At 21.5% G+C, this 27,290-nt stretch overlaps 6 protein-coding genes across 6 annotated transcripts; 2 read left to right on the top strand and 4 right to left on the bottom strand.

The window, feature by feature from the left end:
- Window positions 1–6,385: 6,385 nt before the first annotated feature.
- LOC122855891 lies at window positions 6,386–11,261 on the top strand. Its single transcript, XM_044157567.1, has 4 exons — window positions 6,386–7,333; window positions 7,407–8,080; window positions 10,220–10,339; window positions 10,907–11,261. The coding sequence occupies exons 1-4, from the start codon at window positions 6,862–6,864 to the stop codon at window positions 11,180–11,182; spliced, it is 1,542 nt and encodes a 513-aa protein (XP_044013502.1). The 5' UTR covers window positions 6,386–6,861; the 3' UTR covers window positions 11,183–11,261.
- Window positions 11,262–12,298: 1,037 nt separating this feature from the next.
- On the bottom strand, window positions 12,299–14,300 carry LOC122855890 (DNA polymerase epsilon subunit 2). Its single transcript, XM_044157566.1, has 4 exons — window positions 14,076–14,300; window positions 13,459–14,007; window positions 12,691–13,372; window positions 12,299–12,624 (listed from the first exon to the last, which is right to left on the bottom strand). Exons 1-4 carry the CDS (start codon window positions 14,135–14,137, stop codon window positions 12,352–12,354), a joined length of 1,566 nt encoding a protein of 521 aa, XP_044013501.1. The 5' UTR covers window positions 14,138–14,300; the 3' UTR covers window positions 12,299–12,351.
- Window positions 14,301–14,380: 80 nt separating this feature from the next.
- Window positions 14,381–16,040, top strand: LOC122855892 (zinc finger protein ZPR1). The gene is made up of 3 exons (XM_044157568.1): window positions 14,381–14,609; window positions 14,679–14,931; window positions 14,997–16,040. Exons 1-3 carry the CDS (start codon window positions 14,496–14,498, stop codon window positions 15,950–15,952), a joined length of 1,323 nt encoding a protein of 440 aa, XP_044013503.1. The 5' UTR covers window positions 14,381–14,495; the 3' UTR covers window positions 15,953–16,040.
- A 3-nt stretch (window positions 16,041–16,043) lies between these two features.
- Window positions 16,044–16,868, bottom strand: LOC122855889 (dynein axonemal light chain 1-like). The gene is made up of 4 exons (XM_044157565.1): window positions 16,821–16,868; window positions 16,612–16,760; window positions 16,160–16,549; window positions 16,044–16,081 (listed from the first exon to the last, which is right to left on the bottom strand). Exons 1-4 carry the CDS (start codon window positions 16,821–16,823, stop codon window positions 16,066–16,068), a joined length of 558 nt encoding a protein of 185 aa, XP_044013500.1. The 5' UTR covers window positions 16,824–16,868; the 3' UTR covers window positions 16,044–16,065.
- Window positions 16,869–17,158: 290 nt separating this feature from the next.
- Window positions 17,159–19,087, bottom strand: LOC122855888. Its single transcript, XM_044157563.1, has 6 exons — window positions 18,838–19,087; window positions 18,163–18,696; window positions 18,029–18,079; window positions 17,833–17,919; window positions 17,636–17,767; window positions 17,159–17,554 (listed from the first exon to the last, which is right to left on the bottom strand). The coding sequence occupies exons 1-6, from the start codon at window positions 19,061–19,063 to the stop codon at window positions 17,169–17,171; spliced, it is 1,416 nt and encodes a 471-aa protein (XP_044013498.1). The 5' UTR covers window positions 19,064–19,087; the 3' UTR covers window positions 17,159–17,168.
- Window positions 19,088–19,214: 127 nt separating this feature from the next.
- On the bottom strand, window positions 19,215–20,833 carry LOC122855887. The gene is made up of 4 exons (XM_044157562.1): window positions 20,561–20,833; window positions 20,236–20,493; window positions 19,833–20,159; window positions 19,215–19,761 (listed from the first exon to the last, which is right to left on the bottom strand). Exons 1-4 carry the CDS (start codon window positions 20,798–20,800, stop codon window positions 19,381–19,383), a joined length of 1,206 nt encoding a protein of 401 aa, XP_044013497.1. The 5' UTR covers window positions 20,801–20,833; the 3' UTR covers window positions 19,215–19,380.
- Window positions 20,834–27,290: the final 6,457 nt, after the last annotated feature.

Below are 27,290 nucleotides of genomic sequence, written 5' to 3'. Positions count from 1 at the left end.
TTAATTTTTTTAAGTAAGTATAAATGATAATAATTTATATTTATTATAGTTACTCGTTTAGTCCTTGAAAAAATTCTTTGAATGCTGTTAAATTAAATAAATATTTGATCACTATAAATCACCAAAAAAATAAAATTTAACAATCTTTTTTTCTATAAAATTTTCATCATTTTTTTGTTATATTTATACAAATGTTAACGTCTAAATTGTAAAATACTCACTCTATTTATCTTGTACTATTTATGGCGATATTTTAAAGATAAGATAAGACGATCAAGTTAATCAACATGAACAATAATTTTTATTTTAATAACTATTTTATAATTTTTTAAATTTATCCCATTTGAATTTATGTCAGAGCTGTGCCCACAAGTCAATTCAAATAGCTCCGAATATACAGAAGGTAAAAAAAATCACATGGAAAATTTTAATTATTCAATTTATTTATTCAAAATATAAATATGAAAATATTTATTTTTAAATTTTTAATAATTATTAATGAATTGATATTAATATTTTATTTTAATTACAGAATTTTTTCTTTATCAAGTAAATAAAGTTATATAATTATTTAAAATGACAATAAAAAATTGCTGCAAATGGATAATATTTATTATTATTATTTTTAATATTAATAATTTTGTTTATCCACTTAATGGAGTGCAATATTCTTCACTTTGCGAATTGAGCAATCAGTCAGTAAGTATTATTAAAAATTAATCATCATCATACAATGATTTTTTTTGTAACAATTACATTAATAAATTATTTAATACTATGAATTTTTTTATTTTTTCAGTGTCAAGGTTTAAGAGTTTGTTGTGGCGATTTAGTTTGTCATCCTTGTACAAAAACTTGTACTGTAGCCTCGAATATACCAACTGTTTGCAAAGAAGATAAAATAGCCGAATATTTTTTTAATGTTTCTCACTCGTAAATCATTCTATTTCTAAACATCTATTATATTTTGAAATCAACAATGCAATTCATCTGTTTAATTGAAATCGAAAAAAAATGTTATTGTTTTTAATGAATAAACATGTAATAATAATAATAATAATAATAATAATAAAATATTATTTTATTGATTTTTAATTGTTCTATTATAATTTACCATCATAAAATATTTTTATCATTTAATTTACAATTAAATATGATTCATTAATTTTATTTTCATGTCATATTGAAATTAATAAATAAAAAATAATTTTCATTCTATAGTTCCTTAATTATTTTATAAGCTGAAATCATTTCTTTTTTAATTTTTATTCAAGATTATTTCGTGCTTTTAAATCAAATGATATATTTATTGAAAGATTTACGCGTATATACTTAAATCAATTTATGATGATATTTTGAATATAATAATAATACCAAGTAAGTATAAATGATAAGAATTTTTATTTTAGTTACTGGTTTAGTCCTTGAAAAAATTCTTAAAATGCTGTAAAATTAAATGAATAATTAATCACTATAAATCATTAATGTGACATCAAAAAAATAAATTTAACAAAGTTTTTTTCCATAAAATTTTCATTATTTTTTTGTTATATTTATATAAATATTAACGTCTAAATTGTGAAATACTCACTCTATTTATCTTGTACTATTTATGACGATATTTTGAAGATAATACTATTTAAATTATGGCTTGAACAGTATATTAATTTGATGAAAAAAAACTCTGCTATGGTTAAAAATGTACAATGTAATTATTATCAATTAACAGGTCTAATTAAAATTAAATCAAAATTTTTGTGAATTTTGTTCAATGATCTAAATAAAATATGTTTTTTTTTTTGGTTTCCTAGTTTTTATAATTATTTTATTGTTATATTAAGTAATGTTCAAGTAAAAATTTAATTGTAATTTCAATAAATAATGGAGAATTATTTTATGTAAAAAAATTCAAAACTATAAATATGTGGCTATCATTTGCTAGGAAAAATATCAATTAAAAAATATTGATAAAATGATGCGTTAAATTCAAACAATATACGTGATAAACATGATAAAATAAACCAGTTTTAATACACGTGAACTTTATGGAAGTAGACGATCAAGCACATATATTTATTTTAAACAACGGTCAATTTTTAAAATACAAGTCAACTTCACATTCAGTTTGCTGATTAATTCTGTCGCTCTCAGTGCGATTTATTTGAAAAAAAAAAATATATATTAAAAATTACAATAAAATAATTATCAAACGCAATGTAATAATAATAATTATTATTTTAAATAAAAAAATTTTAACTCAATTTATTTACATGATAAGAAAAAAAAATCATAATTTCTTAATTTTTAATTTTTATGATTAATATATTTTTTTTGGTTTTTCAAAAAAATAAATAATTTATATACAATTTGTGTAACAATATAGATAAAGCTTTTTTTTAAAAAAAATTTAAATTACTTATTATTTAAATAAAATTTACTTGAATTTATTTTTTGATAAAAAAAAAAATTTACTGAATTTTCAATTATTATTATTTTTATTATTATAAATATTTGAAAATTTTTTTTTTCCAAGAAATTAATTATTTATATCATTTGAATAAATAATGATGTAAATTTTGAATTTTTTTTCATAAATTAAATAATATTAATTTAGTTTATCAAAAAAAAACAAAAATTAATTACTCAATGGTAAAAATAAATAATTCAACAAACAATTAATAATTTTTTTTTTTTTTTCTATTGTATCCTTGAGTTTAATAACACATAATTAATTGCCATTTTTTTTTTATCTACAAAAACTAGAGCAGTTTTTAAAATATAACTAATATAAATTATCATCAAAGAAAAAAACAACAATAATTACTTCTAATTATTTTAATAACTTCTTTTTTTTTTCTAGTTCAAAAGTGAATCATTGTCCTGGACAGACTGGGCCTTCATCGTGGAACTGATGAATCAGACTGGAATATTCTCTGGTCACATAAGCATAACTATCAACAGTAAATAAATTTTCTTTTTTATTAAAAAATAAATTTATGTAAATTTTATTTTAAAAATATGTAATTAAAATTTGAAAAAAAAAAAAAATTTTCATCTATTGTTATTTGTTTCACAAACTGTATATAAATTATTTATTCTATAATAATTATTAATTGTAATAATTATTTATAATAATATTAAATTTATCGTTTTTTTTTTGTTTATTGTTTAAAAAAAAAAAATATTATTTTTATTTTTAATTATTGAAAATTTATTGATTGTTAATATTTTACTATCCAAGGTTTCTCAGCGATGTAGAATGAATTTTCTTGTTATATATTATTTCTTTTTTTGATTTTGTTCTGATTTTAATTTATATTGATTATTATTATTAATTATTTTATTTTGACTTTAGATTAAATAATTTATTGGTAACTCAGCTGCCCACACGGAATAATTTGTCGCCGAAAACGCGTTGAAATCCCTTACAAATTTTCTAAGCTAAATTTTATTATTATAATATTTCATTTTTTTTGTATTTTTTTTGTGTAAATTTTTGTATTATTTTTTTTTATTATTAATATTATTTTTTTGTATTATTACGCGAGTGTTAAATTTGAATGTGTTTATCTGACGCGATGCCAGCAACTTTACTCAAATAATCGTATATTTTATCTTTTTTGCAAAGGAGATAAAATATACCAACACTTTGGTAAAATTGCTCACTCGTAAATTCATTCTTCTTCTAAACATTATTTATATTTTTAAATTAACAATGTATTTCATCTGTTTAACTGAAATTGAAAGAAAAAATTTATTGTTTTTATTGAATAACCATATAATAATAATAATAATAATAATAATATATTATTTTATTAATTTTTAATTGTTCTATTATAATTTACCATCAAAAAATATTTTTATCATTTAATTTACAATGAAATATGATTTATTAGTTTTTTTTTTTCATACCATATTAAATTGGATTGAAATAAAAAATAATTTTTAAAATTTTAATTTTTTTAAGTAAGTATAAATGATAATAATTTATATTTATTATAGTTACTCGTTTAGTCCTTGAAAAAATTCTTTGAATGCTGTTAAATTAAATAAATATTTGATCACTATAAATCACCAAAAAAATAAAATTTAACAATCTTTTTTTCTATAAAATTTTCATTATTTTTTTGTTATATTTATACAAATGTTAACGTCTAAATTGTAAAATACTCACTCTATTTATCTTGTACTATTTATGGCGATATTTTAAAGATAAGATAAGACGATCAAGTTAATCAACATGAACAATAATTTTTATTTTAATAACTATTTTATAATTTTTTAAATTTATCCCATTTGAATTTATGTCAGAGCTGTGCCCACAAGTCAATTCAAATAGCTCCATATATACAGAAGGTAAAAAAAATCACATAGAAAATTTTAATTATTAAATTTATTTATTCAAAATATAAATATGAAAATATTTATTCTTAAATTTTTAATAAATATCAATGAATTGATATTAATATTTTATTTTAATTACAGAATTTTTTCTTTATCAAGTAAATAAAGTTATATAATTATTTAAAATGACAATAAAAAATTGCTGCAAATGGATAATATTTATTATTATTATTTTTAATATTAATAATTTTGTTTATCCACTTAATGGAGTGCAATATTCTTCACTTTGCGAATTGAGCAATCAGTCAGTAAGTATTATTAAAAATTAATCATCATCATACAATGATTTTTTTTGTAACAATTACATTAATAAATTATTTAATACTATGAATTTTTTTATTTTTTCAGTGTCAAGGTTTAAGAGTTTGTTGTGGCGATTTAGTTTGTCATCCTTGTACAAAAACTTGTACTGTAGCCTCGAATATACCAACTGTTTGCAAAGAAGATAAAATAGCCGAATATTTTTTTAATGTTTCTCACTCGTAAATCATTCTATTTCTAAACATCTATTATATTTTGAAATCAACAATGCAATTCATCTGTTTAATTGAAATCGAAAAAAAATGTTATTGTTTTTAATGAATAAACATGTAATAATAATAATAATAATAATAAAATATTATTTTATTGATCTTTAATTGTTCTATTATAATTTACCATCATAAAATATTTTCATCATTTAATTTACAATTAAACATGATTCATTAATTTTATTTTCATGTCATATTGAAATTAATAAATAAAAAATAATTTTCATTCTATAATTCCTTAATTATTTTATAAGCTGAAATCATTTCTTTTTTAATTTTTATTCAAGATTATTTCGTGCTTTTAAATCAAATGATATATTTATTGAAAGATTTACGCGTATATAAATCAATTTATGATGATATTTTGAATATAATAATAAAACCAAGTAAGTATTGAAAAAATTCTTTAAATGCTGTAAAATTAAATGAATAATTAATCACTATAAATCATTAATGTGACATCAAAAAAATAAATTTAACAAAGTTTTTTTCCATAAAATTTTTATTATTTTTTTGTTATATTTATATAAATATTAACGTCTAAATTGTGAAATACTCACTCTATTTATCTTGTACTATTTATGACGATATTTTGAAGATAATACTATTTAAATTATGGCTTGAACAGTATATTAATTTGATGAAAAAAACTCTGCTATGCTTAAAAATGTACAATGTTATTATTATCAATTAACAGGTCTAATTAAAATTAAATAAAAAATTTTATGAATTTTGTTCAATGATCTAAATAAAATATGTTTTTTTTTTTGGTTTCCTAGTTTTTATAATTATTTTATTGTTATATTAAGTAATGTTCAAGTAAAAATTTAATTGTAATTTAAATAAATAATGGAGAATTATTTTATGTAAAAAAATTCAAAATTATAAATATGTGGCTATCATTTGCTAGGAAAAATATCAATTAAAAAATATTGATAAAATGATGCGTTAAATTCAAACAATATACGTGATAAACATGATAAAATAAACCAGTTTTAATACACGTGAACTTTATGGAAGAAGACGATCAAGCACATATATTTATTTTAAACAACGGTCAATTTTTAGAATACAAGTCAACTTCACATTCAGTTTGCTGATTAATTCTGTCGCTCTCAGTGCGATTTATTTGAAAAACTCGTAAATTCATTCTTCTTCTAAACATTATATACAAAAAAAACATAAAGAAATTCAAAAGAGAAAATAATTATTTTTTAAATTAATAATAAAAATATTTCCCCGAATTTTACCGTAATCCAAATTAGAATAAAAATATTTACAGTTTTTTTAAATTTAAAAAAAAATGTCGGTTAAATAAATCTCCTTCTTATCTCGCTCTTCTCCTCTCTCAAAAAAAAAAAAATGCAAAATAACAACAATAATTTTAATTAGTTATTGCGCCTGCGTAAAATAGTAAACGGGTTAAAAACAAAAAATATATGTATCAAAGAGAGAGAGAAAGAGAGACAAATAATCGCAAGGTCGTTTAATAGAAATGCTGAATTATTTTTCTTCTAATTGCACACGTACGTCAAGTAAATAATATCAATACACATAAACAACAATGCAAATAATTAAAAATAATAATCGTCTCAATAAAAAAACACATTTTAAAAATATTTACATTATTAATAATAAATTCGTCAAAGAATCGAGGTAAACAATCATGTCTCTTTAAAAATACAAAAGTGATAAAAACCTAAAAAAAATTAAACAAAAAAAAAAAAATAATAACAACAATAGATATTTATATTTTCTGTGCAAAAATAAAAATTTTCATTTTAAAATATTCAACAATTAATAAAGACGTAGTTTAATTTCCGTGTGTGTTTTTATTTTCTAAATTAAAAATAGTGATATATAAAAAGATGTCGTCCAACTCAGTGTATAAAAACTGAAAAAAAAAAAAAAAAAAAAGAAAAGAAATATGTCTACTACTCCGTTGTCCGTCCCATTAGTCAACGTCAGTCTTGCGCAGTCACTCAGTGTTAGTGGTGTGTCTGACTTGAATAATCAAAAATGTGTAATTTGTAAAAGAGTTGATAATTTATTAAGATGTTCACGTTGTAAAAAAGTTGTATATTGTACCAAAGAACATCAAAAATTAGACTGGAAAAATCATAAAAAATATTGTCGTGAACAAAAGTTATTATTATCATCCTCATCATCATCATCATCTTCCTCATCATCATCGTCATCTTCATCATCATTAACTGTAAAAAAAAATGATATTAAAAATTCTAGTGATATTAATAATCAGATAAATGTATTGAATACATCATTATATCTTAACAAAAGAATTGATCCACTTTCTAATTTAAGTAAAAATAATATTGCAACTGAATTAGAAAATATTGAGGCATCATCTAGTCCAGTGACAAACTCACAACGTCACACTGGTAAGATAAATATATAATAATATCTCTTCAATTTATTCCTTTATTTAATTGTACTTGATTAATTAATTTACAGAAACAAAAATTGTTAATACTGGTGCAACATCAATTGACAAAGATACAAAAACATCAAAATTAAAAATAAATAATAATTGGATAACACCAATAACATATGAAGGAAGTTCTGAAGATATAATACTTGGTACTAGAGCTGAATTATTAAATCCAATACAAGATAATAATAATAAAAATAATATAATTGTATCTGATACATCATTACAACAACATCACGACGAAATGAAAACATTTCCAGAAATAAAATTTGTTGATAATTGTGATGGTAATGATGATGATGATTATTTACCACCATTTTTACATCGTAATCGTTTAAATATTGATGAATTTATTATTGATGATATATGCCGTAATGTTATTAAAGACATGGATGAATTTGGTGTTTGTGTTGTTGATAATTTTCTTGGTATTGATAGAGGTTGTACAGTGTTAAATGAAGTACTTGATATGTATAGTGCTGGTATGTTTAAAGATGGACAATTGGTATCAAATAAAGCAAGTGTTAATGATTTAAAAACAATTCGTGGTGATCAAATAACTTGGATTGATGGTAAAGAAAAACAATGTATTAATATTGGTATGCTTATATCACAAGTTGATGCTATTATTATGAGAGCTAATAAAATGAAAAATAATGGAAAAATGGGAAATTATACAATCAATGGAAGAACAAAGGTAAAGTTTATTTTTTAATCATTAAATCATTATCAACAATAAAATTCATTTAATTGTCACATTTTTCTTTCATTGATTAATATATATTTTTTTTAAATCAAGTGTGTCATTATATCGACACACATGTTGTTTTTAAAAATATAATTTACCAATTATGTAGAGAAAAAAAAAAAACTCAAATCACCAAGTGCTTCGAGTCACGTACGCCTTTTTCTCCCACCGTTTTTTCTCATTTCACCTATCACAGCTGCTTTTTATATTTAAAAAATTTAGAAAAACTACACAAACAACAGCAACGACAAAGTAATATTTATTGTTGATAAATATAAATAAATAAATTGTGCTATTAACTCGTGTAACCTTCAACAAGGTGAAACGTATAAATGATTTTTAAAATCAATAAATAAAGTAGCATTGATTTGTGAGATAAAATAGAAAAATAAATTATCAAATATTTTTTTTTTTTTTTGTGTTGTACAAATAAATATTACAGTGTGTTAAAATTTAACATTTTTGGTATGTGTAAATATATATTTTTTAGATAAGAATTAAAAATGATTAGGCTTTGTTGTAATGATAAATATTCGAATCATAATATTTGTTAAATTAAACAACACAATGTTGTGTTGATAAAAAAAAAGAAATAATAATTTTATTTTTAAATTGAAATTTCTAGAATATTATTTAATTTATTATTGAATTAATTTTATAACTAACATCCGGTTGTTTGTAAAATATTCTCAGTAAGTTATTAATTGAAGAAAAAAAAAAATAATAGTTAATTGAGTTTATTGTGTAGGAAAAAAAAAAATACCAGGAACGAAATTATTTTGGCATGGAGGATGTTCATGCAACCCAGACATATTTGCCACGCCAATTTAACAGTGTCTATTTTAAAAATAGTTTACATGTGGATCTACCAAGATGATGATCCATTGCAATTTGAACCACCAATGATTGAATGATTCATCATTCAAGAATCAATGGAAATTTATTTGTTTATACTGGAGTTTTTAGAAAATTTAAAATGAATAATTTGATGATTGATCAACTAGGTCATGGTCATGATTTATTAATAATTATTAATTTTATTAATTAATAATTTACCTAATCAAATTTTAAACCATGTTATTTAATTATTTGATAGGCTAATTTTTTTTTAACTATTTTGTTATTGAAACGCGGAAATATGCTGAACAAAAAATTATGAAATCAATAATTTTTTTTTTCTCTTTTTCTTTTGTTGATTTTTATTGTTTGTTTATTTAATAAATTTATAAATTTTTTATTCGGCCAAGGTGACATTGTCAAATAATAGATATTAATTTATATTTATTATTAAATGTTAATTTAAATATTTTTAAATTGTTTATTTAATGAAAAAGAAAAAAAAAAAAATTTTGATAAATTAAAATTTATTTTATCTAATTTTAAATATATAAAAAAAAAAAAAAATGGATATTATTTGTTAAAAATAGAATATATAAATTGAGTAAAACATAGTTTATAAATTTTTCTTTAAAAAATTATATTATAAATACCTACTTGAAGTATTATAAAAATATATTTCTATGAAATTTTTTATTTTTTTTTTTATCATATTTTAATCTTGGAATTGCCAGGGTTATCAATACCGGTGATAAAATTAAAAAAAATAAAAAAGTTCATTAGAATAAATATTCGATTCTAAAAATATCTATTTTTAAACTGGAAATTTGATAAGAATAAATGATTCATGTTTATTGTTAAATAACAACAAAAAGAAATTGATATTAAAGCTTACGTGACGAATTTAACGTATTTAAAAAGAAATTGACAAATGTAACTAAAATTAAATATGTTATCATTATGATATCTTGTCCCTGATAATTATATTTATAAATTTTTAGTATCTGTGTCATTAGCTGGTTTTTTTAAATTACACTGCTACATACTTGTCAAGACTCAAGTTCAATGAGGACGTTGTCACCGACACACGTGACTTTTTGATGATAAATTTTTATGAATAAAGATTCATGTTACCATCGAGTCTATTGTCTTGATGATATTTATAATTTTATAGTTTATAGTTAATTAGTTTCGGTTTATTAATTTGTTATTCGTTTGTTTAATAATATTTTTTTTTTATTTATTTTACAGGCAATGGTGGCGTGTTACCCTGGACATGGATCACACTACGTTAAACATGTTGACAATCCAAATCGTGATGGAAGATGTATAACAGCTATTTATTATTTAAACATTAATTGGGATATCAAGGTAATTTATTTTTTATCATTTTTAAATCAATATTTTTACAAGTTCATTTTAATTTATGTCAATTTTATGTCTCAAAAAAATTAATTGACAAAAGTTGTTCATCATTTTCATCATAAATTAAATTTTTTTACTTTTAAACAATTTACAATATTATTTTTAATAATTTTATTAATTTTACATATCGTTTATGTAAGTTTATGATTTTTAAAAATTAAATTTAATTGTTTAAACAATGAATAATAAATTAATATAAAAAAAATAAATAGATTTTTTTTTTCTTCACCACAAGCAAATTTCGATTAATAAATTTTTGCCTTTAAACAATTTAAAATATCAATTTGAATAATTTCATTAATTTAAAATTTATTTAGTGTAAATTTTCAATTTTTAAAAATTGAATTTAATTGTTTAAACAATGAATAAGTTATTAATAAATTAATATGAAAAAAATAAATTCAACAACAAAAATTTTTCTACATTTTTTTCTACCATAAATTAATTTAATATTAGTTAAACAATTAAAACTATTAATAATATTTCTCAAATAATTTATAATTTAATTTACAGAAAAATGGTGGATTATTAAGGATATTTCCGGAAGGTTGGCGGGACCAAGTAGCGGATATTGAGCCTTTATTTGATAGAATATTATTTTTCTGGTCAGACAGAAGAAATCCTCACGAGGTACAGCCAGCATTTGAAACAAGATATGCCATAACACTATGGTATTTTGATGCTGAAGAAAGAAGTCAAGCATGTAAAAGATATCAAAATGAGGCAAAAAAAAAAATTGACAATCACATTATTAAAACACCATCATCTCGGACAAATAAAATCAAATAATAATTATAATAATAATAGTTAAATTAATTAATAATAATATTACAGTGGACAATTGTGTCTGATAAATCCTCATATTTTTTTTTATAAATATATTCATGTTATATTAATTTCTCCGTTTCATTAATGAGGCATTTGTAAATGAGAGCACCTGTATTTCATGTATTATTGTGTATGTATTAAAAAAAAGAAAGAAAAAAAAATTCAACAAATTATTAAAACTGTTAAATAATAACAAACCACAAGTGCAATGAATTTTTGGCGCAAAATTAGTGGAAATTGTTGATTTAAGTGGAAAATATATTTATCAAAAATCCACATGATTTTTATAATTATAATATATCTTAAAATTTATAAATAAAAATTTGTCTGCCAGAATTTATAATGATATTAAAAAAAAAAAAAAAATTGAATATTTTATATTCTTTTTCATATAAATCTTGAATTTATTTTAAAAATAAATTTTCTTTGTTATAAATTATGCACGAAATAATTTATAAATAAAAATAATAACTATATTTTTAGTTAAATATTTTACAAGGTAAAAAGATTTTTTTAAATTACCTGTAAAATTGTAAATTAATTTTTCTTTTTTTAAATTATGTGTGAACGAGATGAAATGAAAAGAAAAAAAAAAATTGTAAAGAATGTATTGATTAATTATTAAATAAGGTATAAATGAAATTGAATAAAAAAAAAGAAAATTTTATTAATTGATCTATTTATTTATACAAAGAAAATTATGAGAGGAAAAAAAATAATTAAATTATATATAAATCTGTAGCTATATTTTTTTAAAATAATAATTAATTTAATGGATTTTGTTGGGCTCAATGAAATTTGAGTGCTTTTTTTAAATAACAATTAATTAATAATTAAAAATGCTTCGTTTTTGATAAATAATTTAACTTCTAAAATTCAAAAAAAAACAATCTCACGTACTTTAATTATTATTTTTATAAAAAGCCAATAAACTTGGATGAAAATTTGAATTAAATTCAAAAAAAGAACAATTTACCTCAATATGTTAATTTTAATTTAAAAATAATAACACAGCTCATTTAAAATATTATAAAAAAACTTTTTAAATTCAATAAAATGCTGGTATAAATAAATATATTTACAAAATAGTATATTAATTTTTTTATCATCCTTTTATTATTAATTTTAATTCAGTCATCATTATCATCAGGAAGTTCACAGTCTTCAATTTCATCCATACCTGGTTTGTAGACTTTAAATGAAAATTTATTTTTAGGAAATGAGCCTGGATTGATGACTTTACAATCAGCATAACTTGTTGTATAAGATTGTGAACTATCAGCAACAACAATTAGATCTGGTGTTGGAAATAATTGAAGTGCATGATCATGTTTCCAGTAGACTGGTACAACTGGAAGTGTCATTGGAGCTAGATGTGATTGACAAACCATTGTTCTTGCATACTAAAATATAAAATATTATATTAAAATTTACACAATAATTGCTAGATATTATGTAGCTAAACTTACATGTTCATAGAGTTGTCCTTTCTCAGGAAATTTAAGTGTGTTTCTTGATAACTTGGCAATCATATCTTCACGAAAAACAACAATTTCTTTTGTACAATATTGAATCCTGCATGGATTATAAGCAAGAAATGTACCTGGTATAGATTTTATAAATGTATCCAGCAGATATTCTGGTAATGGAGCTTTTGGTAAAATTTTTGGAGCAAATATATCCTGTGGTCCAGGTACAAATACAAATTTTGAATATTTTTTAATATCAGGATAATCTTGTATTATATCAGCTAATTTATTAAAACCTTCTTTAAGTTTATCAGCACTTGTTACATTTGGTGCAAATGACAAAAAATTACCACACAATATAAATGCTATTGGTGCATCATCAGAATAACCATCAAATATTATTCTTAATTTACTAAGAATAACTGGATCATCAAGCCAAACATCTGATAAAATTACCATCATTTCTGATATACGACTTTCTTCATGATTTTTTAATTTTTCTGATAGCTTTAATGATATTTTACTTGTTCCACCAAATGTATTTTCAGTACCAAATGGTGCTCTTGATACTTCTGATGGTTCTGCTGGTGGTAAACCAATTTTTTTAACTTCCAATATTCCATCTTCATATAATCCATTTACAATGACAATAGTACCTTCAGTTATAACACCTGCTTCAAAAATTTATAAATAAAAAACAATTAAGAAATAATATTTAACATATAACAAAAATATAAAAGCTATCATTTAAATTTTTATAAAAAGGATATTGCTTTTTTAAGATCCAATTGTACAGCACCACCTTGATCTTCTAAAAAATATTTTCCCTCAACAAGTTGTGATAATAAACCCATAACATAAACTTCACCATTTTTAGTATTTGTTAATAAATATTCAACAGGAACAAGATTAAATTTATCAACATCTGTTTCACCAAATTTTTTTGGCTCAAATGCTTCATGTCTAAGTGTCCTGTATTTCAAAAGATTTAATCTATTTTTATATAAATTTGTTTTACAATCAGCATCTGAATAATAATCTGGTTTTATTTTTTCAAGTTGAAATTTTTTTCTAACAATATCATATGTTATTTTTGGTATGTCAATTATTGAAATGACATTAAATATTTTTTCATTTTCATTTAAATTTGTATCTGGTCTTATGCATTCTCTTATTGCTTGATCAATGTGTTCCTTGGTGATGTGGGGATCAGTAAGATTTAGACTTGTTAATTGATCTGTTATTTTTGTTAACCATGTATCTCGTTCATCTTCATCAACACATTGTAATTGTCCAACAACATAATTACTCAAGTCTCTAGAAATTTTTGTTATTATTATTTATTGTTTATTTATGTTTTTGTTTAACATTAGATAATTACTCACCTTCTTATTATGAAACCATACATGGAAAATGTGCTTTGCACTGTCTTGAGAAGATTACTCATTGTTCCAAATAATATATTACTTACTTGAATAAATAAACAGTTGTTTTTTATTGTTGTTGTTTATTTAATGTTGTTGTTTTTATTGACTACACACCTGTAAAAATTTCCCGCTCATTTCTAATGTCAATTAATTTATAAACAACTGACAACATGTGTGTGTATTTTTTTTTTTTTTTTTAAGTCGTCAACATATGATTGAGTGAAAACAAACCTTTATAAAAAAATCGTTCACTCAAAATCAGGATTGAATTGTTTGTCAACCGGCATTATAACCTAAAAAAAAAAATTAAAAAACATTCTAGAACATTCGATCAGGTTGGATCCACGTTAAACAACTTGAACAATATTACAATTAAAAATGAGTCAACAAATTGAATCTGTTAAAAAACCAATATTTCAAGAACTAACTGCTGATGATCCTGATGCTGAAGCTACAGTTATTGAGAGCATGTGTATGAATTGTGAAAAAAATGTAAGTTTCAAAATGTAAACAATAATAATTACTCAAAAATATTGACTGACAGTTTTTTTTTTTTGACAGGGTACAACAAAGTTATTATTAACTAAAATACCACACTACAAGGATGTCATTCTTATGTCATTCGATTGTGAACATTGTGGTTTTCAAAATAATGAAATACAAAATGGTGGTAAAATAAATGAAAATGGAATTAAAATTGAGCTTGAAATGACAAATGAAAATGATTTAAATCGTCAAATTGTCAAGTCTGATTATACTTGTGTTAAAATTCCAAGTATTGATTTTGAAATACCACCACAATCACAAAAAGGAGGTATAATTAAATCAAATCAATCAAAAAAAATTAACAAGTATTAATTTAATTTATATTTTTAACAGAGGTAACAACTGTCGAGGGAATTATTGATCGTGTAATAGCTGGTTTGATTCAAGATCAATCGAAACGTCGTGAAGAAAATCCTGACATTGCTGCTGAAATTGATTTATTTATAATAAAATTAAAAGCATTAAAAATCATTGATGAACCATATAAAATAATATTTGAGGATATAACTGGTGAATGTCATGTTGAAAATCCAAATTCACCTCAAAGAGATCATCACGTTAAAATAAGTCATTTTGTTAGATCTGAAGAACAAAATAAAATGCTTGGAATATTTGAAGCAAATAATGATGAATTATTAAAACCAATAGCACCAGGTACATTTACACTTGAACAGCTAGAAGGTGAAGTATTGACATTCCCAACAAATTGTCCAGAGTGTAATAATCCATGCTCGACAAACATGAAAATGACAAACATACCACATTTTAAAGAAGTCGTTATAATGGCAACTGTTTGTGATATATGTGGACACAGAACAAATGAAGTTAAAAGTGGCAGTGGTATTGAACCAGAAGGTATTAAAATTGAAGTTAAAATAAATGACAGAGAAGATTTTAGTCGTGATGTATTAAAATCTGAAACATGTGCTATGGAAATACCAGAATTAGATTTTGAAGTTGGTTCTGGTGCACTTGGTGGTAGATTTACAACAGTTGAAGGTTTATTAACAGCAACAAAAGATCAATTAATATCAAGCTCAACATTTGATGGTGATAGTGCCGATATATCTGCTGGTAAAAGATTAGATAAATTTACAAAAATTCTTGATGAAATACTTGATAGTAAACGTTCAATTACACTTGTACTTGATGATCCAGCTGGTAATAGTTATATTCAAAGTTTAGCTGATTCTGGATGTGATGACAGGCTAAAAATAACACGTTACATAAGAAATTATGATCAAAATGAAGAGCTTGGATTGAATGACATGAAAGTTGAAAATTATTAAAACTTTATTTTCATTTTTTAATTGTAAATAATCAACAATTAAATTGTTTTTTTTAATATTTGATTGATAAATATATTATTAATTAAATTTATTTGGTTTTTTTTCTTTGTAAATTATTCTTCAGCATGTCTAGAAAAATAATTATAATTCAATTAATAGATATTTTCTTTTTAGAAATAATTTATGTTAAGCAAGTTGATTACTTACACAATTGGTACACCATCAAGTTTTTTAAGTTTTGGAAGTCTACGAATAACCTGAGTTCTCCATGATTCGTTATCTAAATTTTCACATATTGGATTATTTATAAACATGAGCTCTTCAAGGTTTGGAATTTCCTGGAGTCTGCTAAGTTCTGACCAATCTTTTACAAGATTATTTCCCATGTAGAGTACTTTGAGAGCTTTAAAGGCATTGACTCCTTTTATTTTTTCAATTAAATTGTAGGATATCCAAAGCTCTTCAAGATGTCCACCAACAACTTCTAGTCCTGAGAAAGTTTTTATATAATTTCTTCCCAATGATATGATTCGTAAATTCTTGAGGGAATCAAGACCAGATATTTTTTCAATCATGTTTGTTGATAAAGATAGTTTTCTAAAATTAATTATTTATTATTCAACAAGATTGACATTTTGATTGATTATTTAATAACCTACTCGACTTTTGATAGAAGAGATAAACCATTGTCCATTTTGTCAATTGGTGGCCAACGAAATGACAGTATCATTTCAGTTTGTTCTTTTGCTGGTTTTCCATTTTCTTCTTCCCATTTTTGTATTGCCTCACGACAAGTTGTTGCTTTTGCCTAATTCAACAACAATTTAATTATTAAACTTTTTTAAAATTATTTATCTAGTCTTTTTACCATTTTTATTCAATTAACTAATCTTTATTTATTTTTTAAAGAAAAAACAAATGATATATTTTGCTGATATATTTTTTTTTTTTATTTAAATTTAGCAATAAACAAAAATTAATTTCAACAGTTTTATATTGTGCTATAATGTTACCTTGGATATTTTTTATTATCGATCAAACATTATCAACAAAAAAATATTAATAAATAAATTAATTTTCTCTTTAATTTTTAACAAAATAAATTAATTTTCTTTTCTCATTATAACTTGTAAATAAATTAACAAATAGTAAACAAACAAAAAAACAATTAAAAATAAATAATTCAAGCTTACAAAAATTATTGTAAATTTATAATTTAATTTGTTGATGCTTGTTGTTTTTTGAAGTTGTGTAAAATCATGTTAACTATAGCAACAGATCTAATAGTTGGTAGACTTTTGCTGTGATGATTCTCTGATTTATCAACACAAGATTCAGATTTTTCATGTTGAATTATTTGGTGTTGATGACTTGTTGTCATTTCATCAACCTGGGATAAACTTTGTGATGGATCTGGTGAGCTGGATTGTTCTTTACGACTTGTAGAAATTCCAGTTGAAGAATTTAATGTACCAGCATCACTCTGAGTTGTATTTGAACTTGTAACTCGATTTTTTGATGAATCCAAAGAGACGTTGGATGCTTCACTGGCTTCATTGGTTTCTTCATCACTTTGACTGGCCTCTGATAACTCAGTGGTGTCTAGAAAATTAACAAATGTTATATTAAATAACACCAACAAATTAATTATACAAGCTATAAACAAAAAATAATTTAACTCACTATTACTATCAGCTGTTTTTAAAATTACTTGTCTAGTATTTTTTTTTTCTTGATGAAAATAATTTGGATTTTTTTCAACAAATGCATCAAACAATTCACTTGCACTGTCATCAGATCCATCATAAGCTTCTCCTAAACAAATAAAAATAATTTATAAAATGAAAATACAAATTAATTTAATTATTTTATAAACTTACTGATTTTTTTTTTCAATATTTCATTTTTTTTTTTCAAGTTTAATCTCTTCTGACGTTGTCCACTGTTTTTGTATCTACCCTGATACTCTGTAACAATACCAAAATATTTAATTGATAATTTTATAATTAAATTTAATTATTGTTTAATATTTTTAAATTTAAAATTCATTATTAGAATTTTTATTATTTTACAAACCTTTTATAACTTTGTTCAATGCAATTTCAGATATTGGCTCTCTGTATAAACCTACAGTAAAAAAAAAATTACAATCATTATGTTATTAACAAATTAAAAATGATAATAGCTAGATAAAAAAAAAAATTATTTACCATTTTTTGATAAAAAACCTAGCAATCCATTTCCTGATAACTTTTTATTAAACTTTGTTTCCTTTTTTTTATGTTTAATTAGAGATTTTTTGTTTTTATTTTTTAGAGCATTTATTTTTTCAAACATTAGATCAATTTTAATTTTATGATATACATTTATTGGTGATAAGCATTCAGGTATATTTTTTGGTGGTGAAATTTCACGTCTTGGTGATGACACGCGACGTATTTTTTTGTATTTTCTTTTATTAGATTCTTTGTTGAGTGTTATTTCATCATCAGAAATATGATTGGTAACTAATGTTTCAGAATTTTTATCACCTTCATGACTTTCTTGATGATGTTTTTGTTGTTGTTGATCAAAATCATCTGGTAGACATGTTGACATACCAACATATCTTCGTTTTCTTTTGCTTTTATTTTCATTATATTTTCTTGTGATAATTATTTGTCTATCAAAACTATAACTGGTACCTGATGCTTCAGATTGATCAGAGTCACCACTTCCATAATGATGCTGTTTAAAATTATTATCTAAAACATAAATTAATGATGAGGTAAAAATGTTTTCTGTTTTTATTTTATTGACAATTTAAAATGACAAATAAATCAAGCTAAATGTAAAAATAAATTTTAACTTGATTATGATTTATTTAAAATTCTAGATAGACTTACCATCTTGTGGAGAATCAGTTGATGATGGATGAAGAGTTGATGAATCATTTTCTATATCTTCTTGTCGAATATATTTAATAAATCGAGCAGCTTGTTTATCACTTATTGATTTTTTAATTGAAGAAAGTTCACTTGACCAAGACAATTTATGAGAAAGATCATTTGGTGATGGTGTACTTGTTAATATGTTTTTATTATTTTTACCAACTGGAGTATATTCAGTCATCTTGTTTACAAACAACGCTTTCAATTCAACTGACTGGAAAATACACACTAAAAGCTAAAATATTCTTGAACAGGAAAAATAAACAAAACTATCCTAAAAATAGGTACAGTTTAGTAAACATGAAAATTAAATTTAAAATAATATTTTAAAATATTTTTATAATTCAGTTGAACACTCTGAATAATTTTATTTAATTCTCGATACAATAAATGCGATAATTTTTATAAAAATAAATTGAAATTTAAATTAAATTTTTCATCATGAAAAATATTAAAACAAAATTTATAAAAATCATGATACTTTTTAAAATAAAATATTTAATTTGCATTAATCATTTCTTTGACAATGTTAATAATAGTATTATTAGCACTTGATGATGATTTATTTTTTGCAATAAAATCAGCATTTATATTATCAGCACAATTTCCAATAAATTTTTTTTTCTCAATGCAATTATCAAAGTGTTTGTTTGAATTTATAATAAGTTCATTGAAATTATTCATTGCATTGAGTAAACAATTATAAATTAATGATGGCAATAATTCATTTTGTTTTTTAATATTATCTAATATATTTTTATGTGTTGTTTCAACTTTTTTTATGCCTGTTAATAAATTCCAATCGAAACATAAAAGTAGCACTTTAAATGGTAAATTTTTGTCGTAACAAATCGAAAATTCTTTTTTAAAATAATCTCTCTGTAGAAAAAAATTAATTAAATTTAATAATAATTTAGTTATCAATTTTTAAGAGTATTATTTATATTTACCTCAACAGTTTCATTTAAAATATTTTCAAGATTTGTTCTTTGATCATCAAAGCAAGTGTTTGTCTGATTTAATGCAGCTTTCGTTGCATTATCAACTCGTTGTTTTGATAGCTCTAAACAACAAGTTGCATTATCTTTTGGATTAATATTTTGAAAAATATTAATTGCTTGAGCATTACTATTTATGAAAGCAAATTGTTGTATTTTTTGAATACTTATTTTCTTTATATTGTTCAATAAAGTATCACGAGAAATAAATAAATCTCTGAATGTTGTATAATTCATGTACTGATTTGGAGTTATCAAAGGTAGCAACTGAGTGTTTATCTGAAAAAAAAAAAAAAAACAATTAGAGTTAATTAAATTACAAACAATATTTTTCAATTAAAATTTTCATATTTACTTTTTTAACACATGCATTATATTTATTTTTTGAATTAATAAATAAATTTTCTGCTGTACTATTAAAAGTATCCCAACACAAATTAATTTCAGTTGACAATATTCCATTTAAATTATATAAATACGTTTGCATCATTTCATATTTTTTTATCATTTCTTCATCCATAATCAAAGTTTTTCCATCAATACATTTTAATGATTTTTGTATTGAATATTTTTGATCATAGCAAGATTGAATTAATGGTGAATTTTTATAAGTCTAAACAATAAAAAAAATTGATTATTTTTAACAAAATACTTTGGAAATAATTTTTTTTTATATTTACATTGATCATTGTGATGATAAATTCTTCATATTTAAATTTCTTTTCACTTCGACATCTGGTATTTTGATCCCAAGCTCTAATTATATTTTCCATTACTTGATTTTTTGGTTCCTCAAGACATTTAGTTATATTTTTTTGTTTATTATTTTTAATTAATTTATCAAATTCTTCAACAATGTTTGAATAAAAATTTTCTAAATTGTTCCATTGAGTTGACATTGAGGTTGATAAATATTTCATTTGATCTTCATATATATATTCAAGGGTGTTACCATGAACCTGTTGATTGATAGCATAGTTTTTTTTTAAATAATATGATATATTTTTGATATTTAAAAATATTATTTACGTACCTGGTATGAAAGATTCATCAGCAAAAAAAATACCAAGAATATTTTTAAATCCATCATTGACTAGATGCTTCAACAAACTGTGAGAGACCTAATTTTTATAATTAGTATTCGCACATCACCTTATATACCTCAGAGTTTATATCAAAGTCCAACGATTTGTATTTTTATAATATCATCGCGTGATTTTAAAAGATGTTATAAAACTAAAAAAAAAAAAATTCCACAGCTAGATTTTTTCTAGCGTTGTCAGTAAAACTGTGTTAATTGTTTATAAATTAAAATTTAAAGTCCAAATTTATTAATCATACGTTGCCAACGTGATCAAAATTTAATAATAATAAAAAATTCGAAACAAAATGTACTGGAGTCCTATCATGGTTTTACACCCTGGGCTTATGCAAATAAATAAATAAATAAATAAAATATTAAAACAGTAATTAAATAAATTTATAAAAAATGATATTAGTTAATAAATTTTTTTTTCATATTTATTTTTAAATTTATTCCGAATAAAAAAAAAAATCAAACAATATTAAATACATAATCATGGTTACCATGAATTAAAAATTTTATTTATCAAATTAATTTTTAAATTTGTCAACTGTGATATGTTATTTTTTGAAAAATAATAAAATTAATTTTTTTTAAATTTTATTATGACGACACATTTTTTTTTTAATTTAGATCTTTTATTTTTGTGATGAATTAATAATAAAAATTTCGTGTAATAAAAAATTGATAGATAAAAAAACCAACTTAAAATATTTTTGAATATTAATATTTATTATTGATGATAAATTCATAAATTAATAAATCAATAAAATTATCAGCGTTACTTTGTTTCGATGAATTAAAAATGTTTTCTATTTTTATTTTGTTGACAATTTAAATCGACAAATAAATCAAGCAAAATGTAAAAATAATTTTTACTAGACATTTACCAAACAAGGAAAATTAAATTTAAAAATATTTTTATAATTAAGCTAATCCCTCTGAAAATTTTTATTTAATTCTTGATACAATAAATGATATTTTTTTTAATGTACATATGTTCAACTGGAGTATATTCAGTCATCTTGTTTACAAACAACGCTTTCAATTCAACTGACTGGAAAATATTCTTGAACAGGAAAAATAAACCAAACTATCCTAAAAATAGGTACAGTTTAGTAAACATGAAAATTAAATTTAAAATAATATTTTAAAATATTTTTATAATTCAGTTGAACACTCTGAATAATTTTATTTAATTCTCGATACAATAAATGCGATAATTTTTATAAAAATAAATTGAAATTTAAATTAAAATATTAATTTTTCATCATGAAAAATATTAAAACAAAATTTATAAAAATCATGACGTTTTTTAAAATAAAATATTTAATGTACATTGATTATTTCTTTGACAATACCAATAATAGTATTATTAGTACTTGATGATGATTTATTTTTCACTATAAAATCATCATTTATATATCATCAACACAATTTCCAATAAATTTTTTTTTTTCAATGCAATTATCAAAGTGTTTGTTTGACTTTATAATAAATTCATTAAAACTATTCATTGCATTGAGTAAACAATCAGAAATTAATGATGACAATAATTCATTTTTTTTTTCAATATAATCTGAAATATTTTCATGTGGTATTTGAACTTTTTCTATGTCTGTTGATAAATTCCAATCAAAACATGAAAGTACAACTTTTAATGGTAAATTTTTTTCGTAACAAATAAAAAATTCTTCTTTAATATTATCTCCCTGTAAAAAAAAAATTAATTAAATTAATTAATAATTTAGTTATGAAATTTTAAGAGTAGTATTTATATTTACCTCAATAGTTTCATCTAAAATATTTTCAAGTTTTGTTGTTTGATTGCCAAAGCAAGTGTTTGTCTGATTAAATGCAATTTTCGTTGCAATATCAACTCGTTGTTTTAATAGCTCTAAACAACAAGTTGCATTATCTTTTGGATCAATATTTTTAAAAATATTAATTACTTGAGCATTACTATTTATGAAAGCAAATTGTTGTATTTTTTTGATACTTATTTTCTTCATGTTGTCCAATAAATTATCACGAAAAATAAATAAATCTCTAAATGTTGTATAATTCATATACTGATTTGGAGTTATCAAAGTTACCAGCGGAGTGCTTATCTGAAAAAAAAAAAACAATTAAATTTAATTAAATTACAAACAATATTATTCAGTTGTAATTTTAATAATATTTACTTTTTTAGCACATGCATTAAATTTATTTTTGGAATTAATAAATATATTTTGTATTGTACTATTTAAAGTATTCCAACACATATTAATTTCAGTTGACAATATTCCATTAAAATCATACAAATACTTTTGAATAATTTCATATTTTTTCATCATTTCTTTATCCATAATTGAAGTTTTTTCATCAATACATTTTAATAATTTTTGTGTTGAATATTTTTCATCATAGCAAGATTGAACCAATGGCGAACTTTTATAAGTCTAAAAAATAAAGAAAATTAATTATTTTTAACATAATACTTTGATAGATTTTTGCTTATTATTATTAACTAAATAGATTTTTTTTTTTAATTACCTTGATCATTGTGATGATAAATTCGTCATAATTAAATTTCTTTTCACTTCGACATCTGGTATTTTCATCCCAAGCACTAATTATTTTTGCCGCTAATTGTTTTTTTGGTTCTTCAATACATTCAGTTATATTTTTTTGTTTATTATTTTCAATTAATTCATCAAATTCTTCAACAATGTATGAATAAAAATTTTTTACATTGTTCCATTGATTTGACATTGAGGTTGATAAATATTTCATTTGATCTTCATATATATATTCAAGTGAGTTACCATGAACCTGTTGATTGATAGCATAGTTTTTTTTTTAAATAATATGATATATTCTTGATATTTAAAAATATTATTTACGTACCTGGTATGAAAGATTCATCAGCAAAAAAAATACCAAGAATATTTTTAAATCCATCATTGACTAGATGCTTCAACAAACTGTGAGAGACTTGAATTTGGTATATAGTTAATATTCAATAACATCACCTTATATACCTCAGGGTTTATATCAAAGTCTAACGACTTGTATTTTATAACAGCATCGCGTGATTTTAGAAGATGTTATAAAACTAAAAAAAAAATTCCACAGCTAGCTTTTTTCCCAGTGTTGTCAGTAAAACTGTGTTAATTGATTATAAATTACAATTTAAAGTCCAAATTTATTAACCATACGTTGCCCAATGTTCCATTTAAAATTAAAATTCAAAAAAATGTAGTCCTATCATGGTTTTACACCCTGGGCTTATGCAAAGAGATAAATAAATTAATAAATAAAATATTAAAACAGCCATTAAATAAATTTATAAGAAATATTTTATATTAGTAAATAAATTTTTTGTCATATGTACTTTGGAAGGAATATTTTTTTTTCTAAATTTATTCCAATTAACAAAAATCCAACAATATTAAATACATAATCATGATTACCATGAATTAATAATTTTTATTATTTAAATTAATTATTAAATTTGTCAACTGTGATATGCCATTTTTTGAAAAATAATAAAATCAAATTTTTTTTTTATTTCATTATGACGACATATTTTATTTTTCATTTAGATCTTTTTTTTTTGTAATAAATTAATGATAATAATTTCGTGTAATAAAAAACTGATAAATAAAAAAAACAACACAAAATATTTCTGAATATTAATATTTATTGATAATATTAATAATATATTTTTGATGCATTTTTTCATAAATTAATAAATCAATAAAATTATTAGCAGTACTTTGTTTCGATGAATTAAAAATGTTTTCTATTTTTATTTTGTTGACAATTTAAAATGACAAATTTATCTATTTAATTTAAAAAATCATACGTTCAGATGAAAGTCCAACGATTTGTATTTTATAATAGCATCGCGTGATTTTTCTCAGTATTTTAGATAAAATTGTGTTAATAGTTTTTAAATTACAATTTAAAATCCAAATTTATTAATCATATGTTGCCAACGTGATCAACATTTAATAATAATAAAAAATTCGAAACAAAATGTACTGAAGTCCTATCATGGTTTCACACCACGGGCTTATGCAAATAAATAAATAAATAAATAAAATATTATAACAGTATAATTAAATAAATTTATAAAAAATGATATTAGTTAATAAATTTTTTTTTCATATTTATTTTTAAAAGAATATTTTATTTTTAAATTTATTCCAATTAAAAAAAAAAATCAAACAATATTAAATACATAATCATGATTACCATGAATTAAAAATTTTATTTATCAAATTAATTTTTAAATTTGTCAACTGTGATATGTTATTTATTTTTTGAAAAATAATAAAATTAATTTTTTAAAAATTTTATTATGACGATATATTTTTTTTTTTCTTATATAATAAATTAATAATAAAAATTTCGTGTAATAAAAAATTGATAGATAAAAAAACCAACTTAAAATATTTTTGAATATTAATATTTATTGATGATAAATTCATAAATTAATAAATCAATAAAATTATCAGCGTTACTTTGTTTCGATGAATTAAAAATGTTTTTTATTTTTATTTTGTTGACAATTTAAATCGACAAATAAATCAAGCAAAATGTAAAAATAATTTTTACTAGACATTTACCAAACAAGGAAAATTAAATTTAAAAATATTTTTATAATTAAGCTAATCCCTTCGAAAATTTTTATTTAATTCTTGATACAATAAATGATATTTTTTTTAATGTACATTAATAATTTCTTTGACAATATCACTAATATTATTATTATTATTATTATTATTTGATGAATATTTATTTTCCATAAAATCATCAGTACAATTTCCAATAATTTTTTTTTTTTTTATGCAATTATCAAGGTGTTTGTTTGAATTTACAATAAACGCATTTAAATTATCCATTGTATTGAATAAACAATGATATAATAATGATGGCAATAATTCATTTTGTTTTTTAATATTATCTGAAATATTTTTATGTGTTGTTTTAACTTGTTCTATTTGTGTTAATAAATTCCAATCGAAACATAAAAGTACCACTTTTAATGGTGGATTTTCTTGGTAACAAGTTGAAAATACTTCTTTAACGTTATCACTCTGAAAAAAAAAATTAATTAATTAATAACTAAAATCAAATTTTAAAAGTATTTTTTATATGTTTACCTCAACAGTTTCATTTAAAATATTTTCAAGTTTTGTTCTTTGATCTTCGAAGCAAGTGTTTGTCTGATTTAATGCAGCTTTCGTTGCAATATCAACTCGTTGTTTTGATAGCTCTAAACAACAAGTTGTATGTTCTTTTGAATTAATATTTTGAAAAATTTTCATGGCTGGACTGTTGTCATTTATTGCAGCAAATTGTTGTATTTTTTGGATACTTATTTTTTTCATGTCGTTTAATAAATGATCACGAAAAATAAATAAATTTCTAAATGTTGTATAATTAGTATAACGATTTGAATTTATCAAATCAATTACACTATTTACCTGGAACAATTAAAATTAAAGTTAATTACAAACAATATTATTAAATTATAATTTTAATAATATATTTACTTTTTCAACACATGCAATATATTTATTTTTTGAATTAATAAATAAATTTTCTATTGTACTATTAAAAGTATTCCAACACATGTTAATTTCAGTTGACAATATTCCATTAAAATCATACAAATATTTTTGAATAATTTCATATTTTTTCATCATTTCTTTATCCATAATTGAAGTCTTTTCATCAATGCATTTTAAAGATTTTTGTGTTGAATATTTTTGATCATAGCAAGATTGAAACATTGGTGATTTTTTAAAACTCTAAACAATAATTAAAATTAATCATTTTAAATACAATACTTTTAAAATAATTTTTTTTTAATACTTACATTCATCATTGTGATGATATAATCTTCATATTTAAATTTCCTTTCATTTTGACATCTGTTATTTTGATCCCAAGCACTAATTATTTTCTCCACTACTTGTTTTTTTGGTTCCTCAAGACATTCAGTTAAATTTTTTTTGTTATTTTTAATTGATTTATCAAATTCTTCAACAATGTTTGAATAAAAATTTTCTAAATTGTTCCATTGAGTTGACATTGAGGTTGATAAATATTTCATTTGATTTTCATATAAATATTCAAGTGTGTCACCATGAACCTGCTGATTGATAGCATAGTTTTGTTAAATAATATTATATATTTTTGATATTTGAAAATATTATTTACGTACCTGGTAAAAAAGATTCATCAGTAAAAAAAATACCAAGAATATTTTTAAATCCATCATTGACTAGATGCTTTAAGAAACTGTGAGAAACTAAAATTTGGTAGTT

Source organism: Aphidius gifuensis, linkage group LG4 (genome assembly GCF_014905175.1).
Source record: "Aphidius gifuensis isolate YNYX2018 linkage group LG4, ASM1490517v1, whole genome shotgun sequence".
Lineage (NCBI taxonomy): Eukaryota > Metazoa > Arthropoda > Insecta > Hymenoptera > Braconidae > Aphidius > Aphidius gifuensis.
Note: the sequence above shows the minus strand (reverse complement) of the source record. Positions and strands in the feature narration are given on the sequence as shown.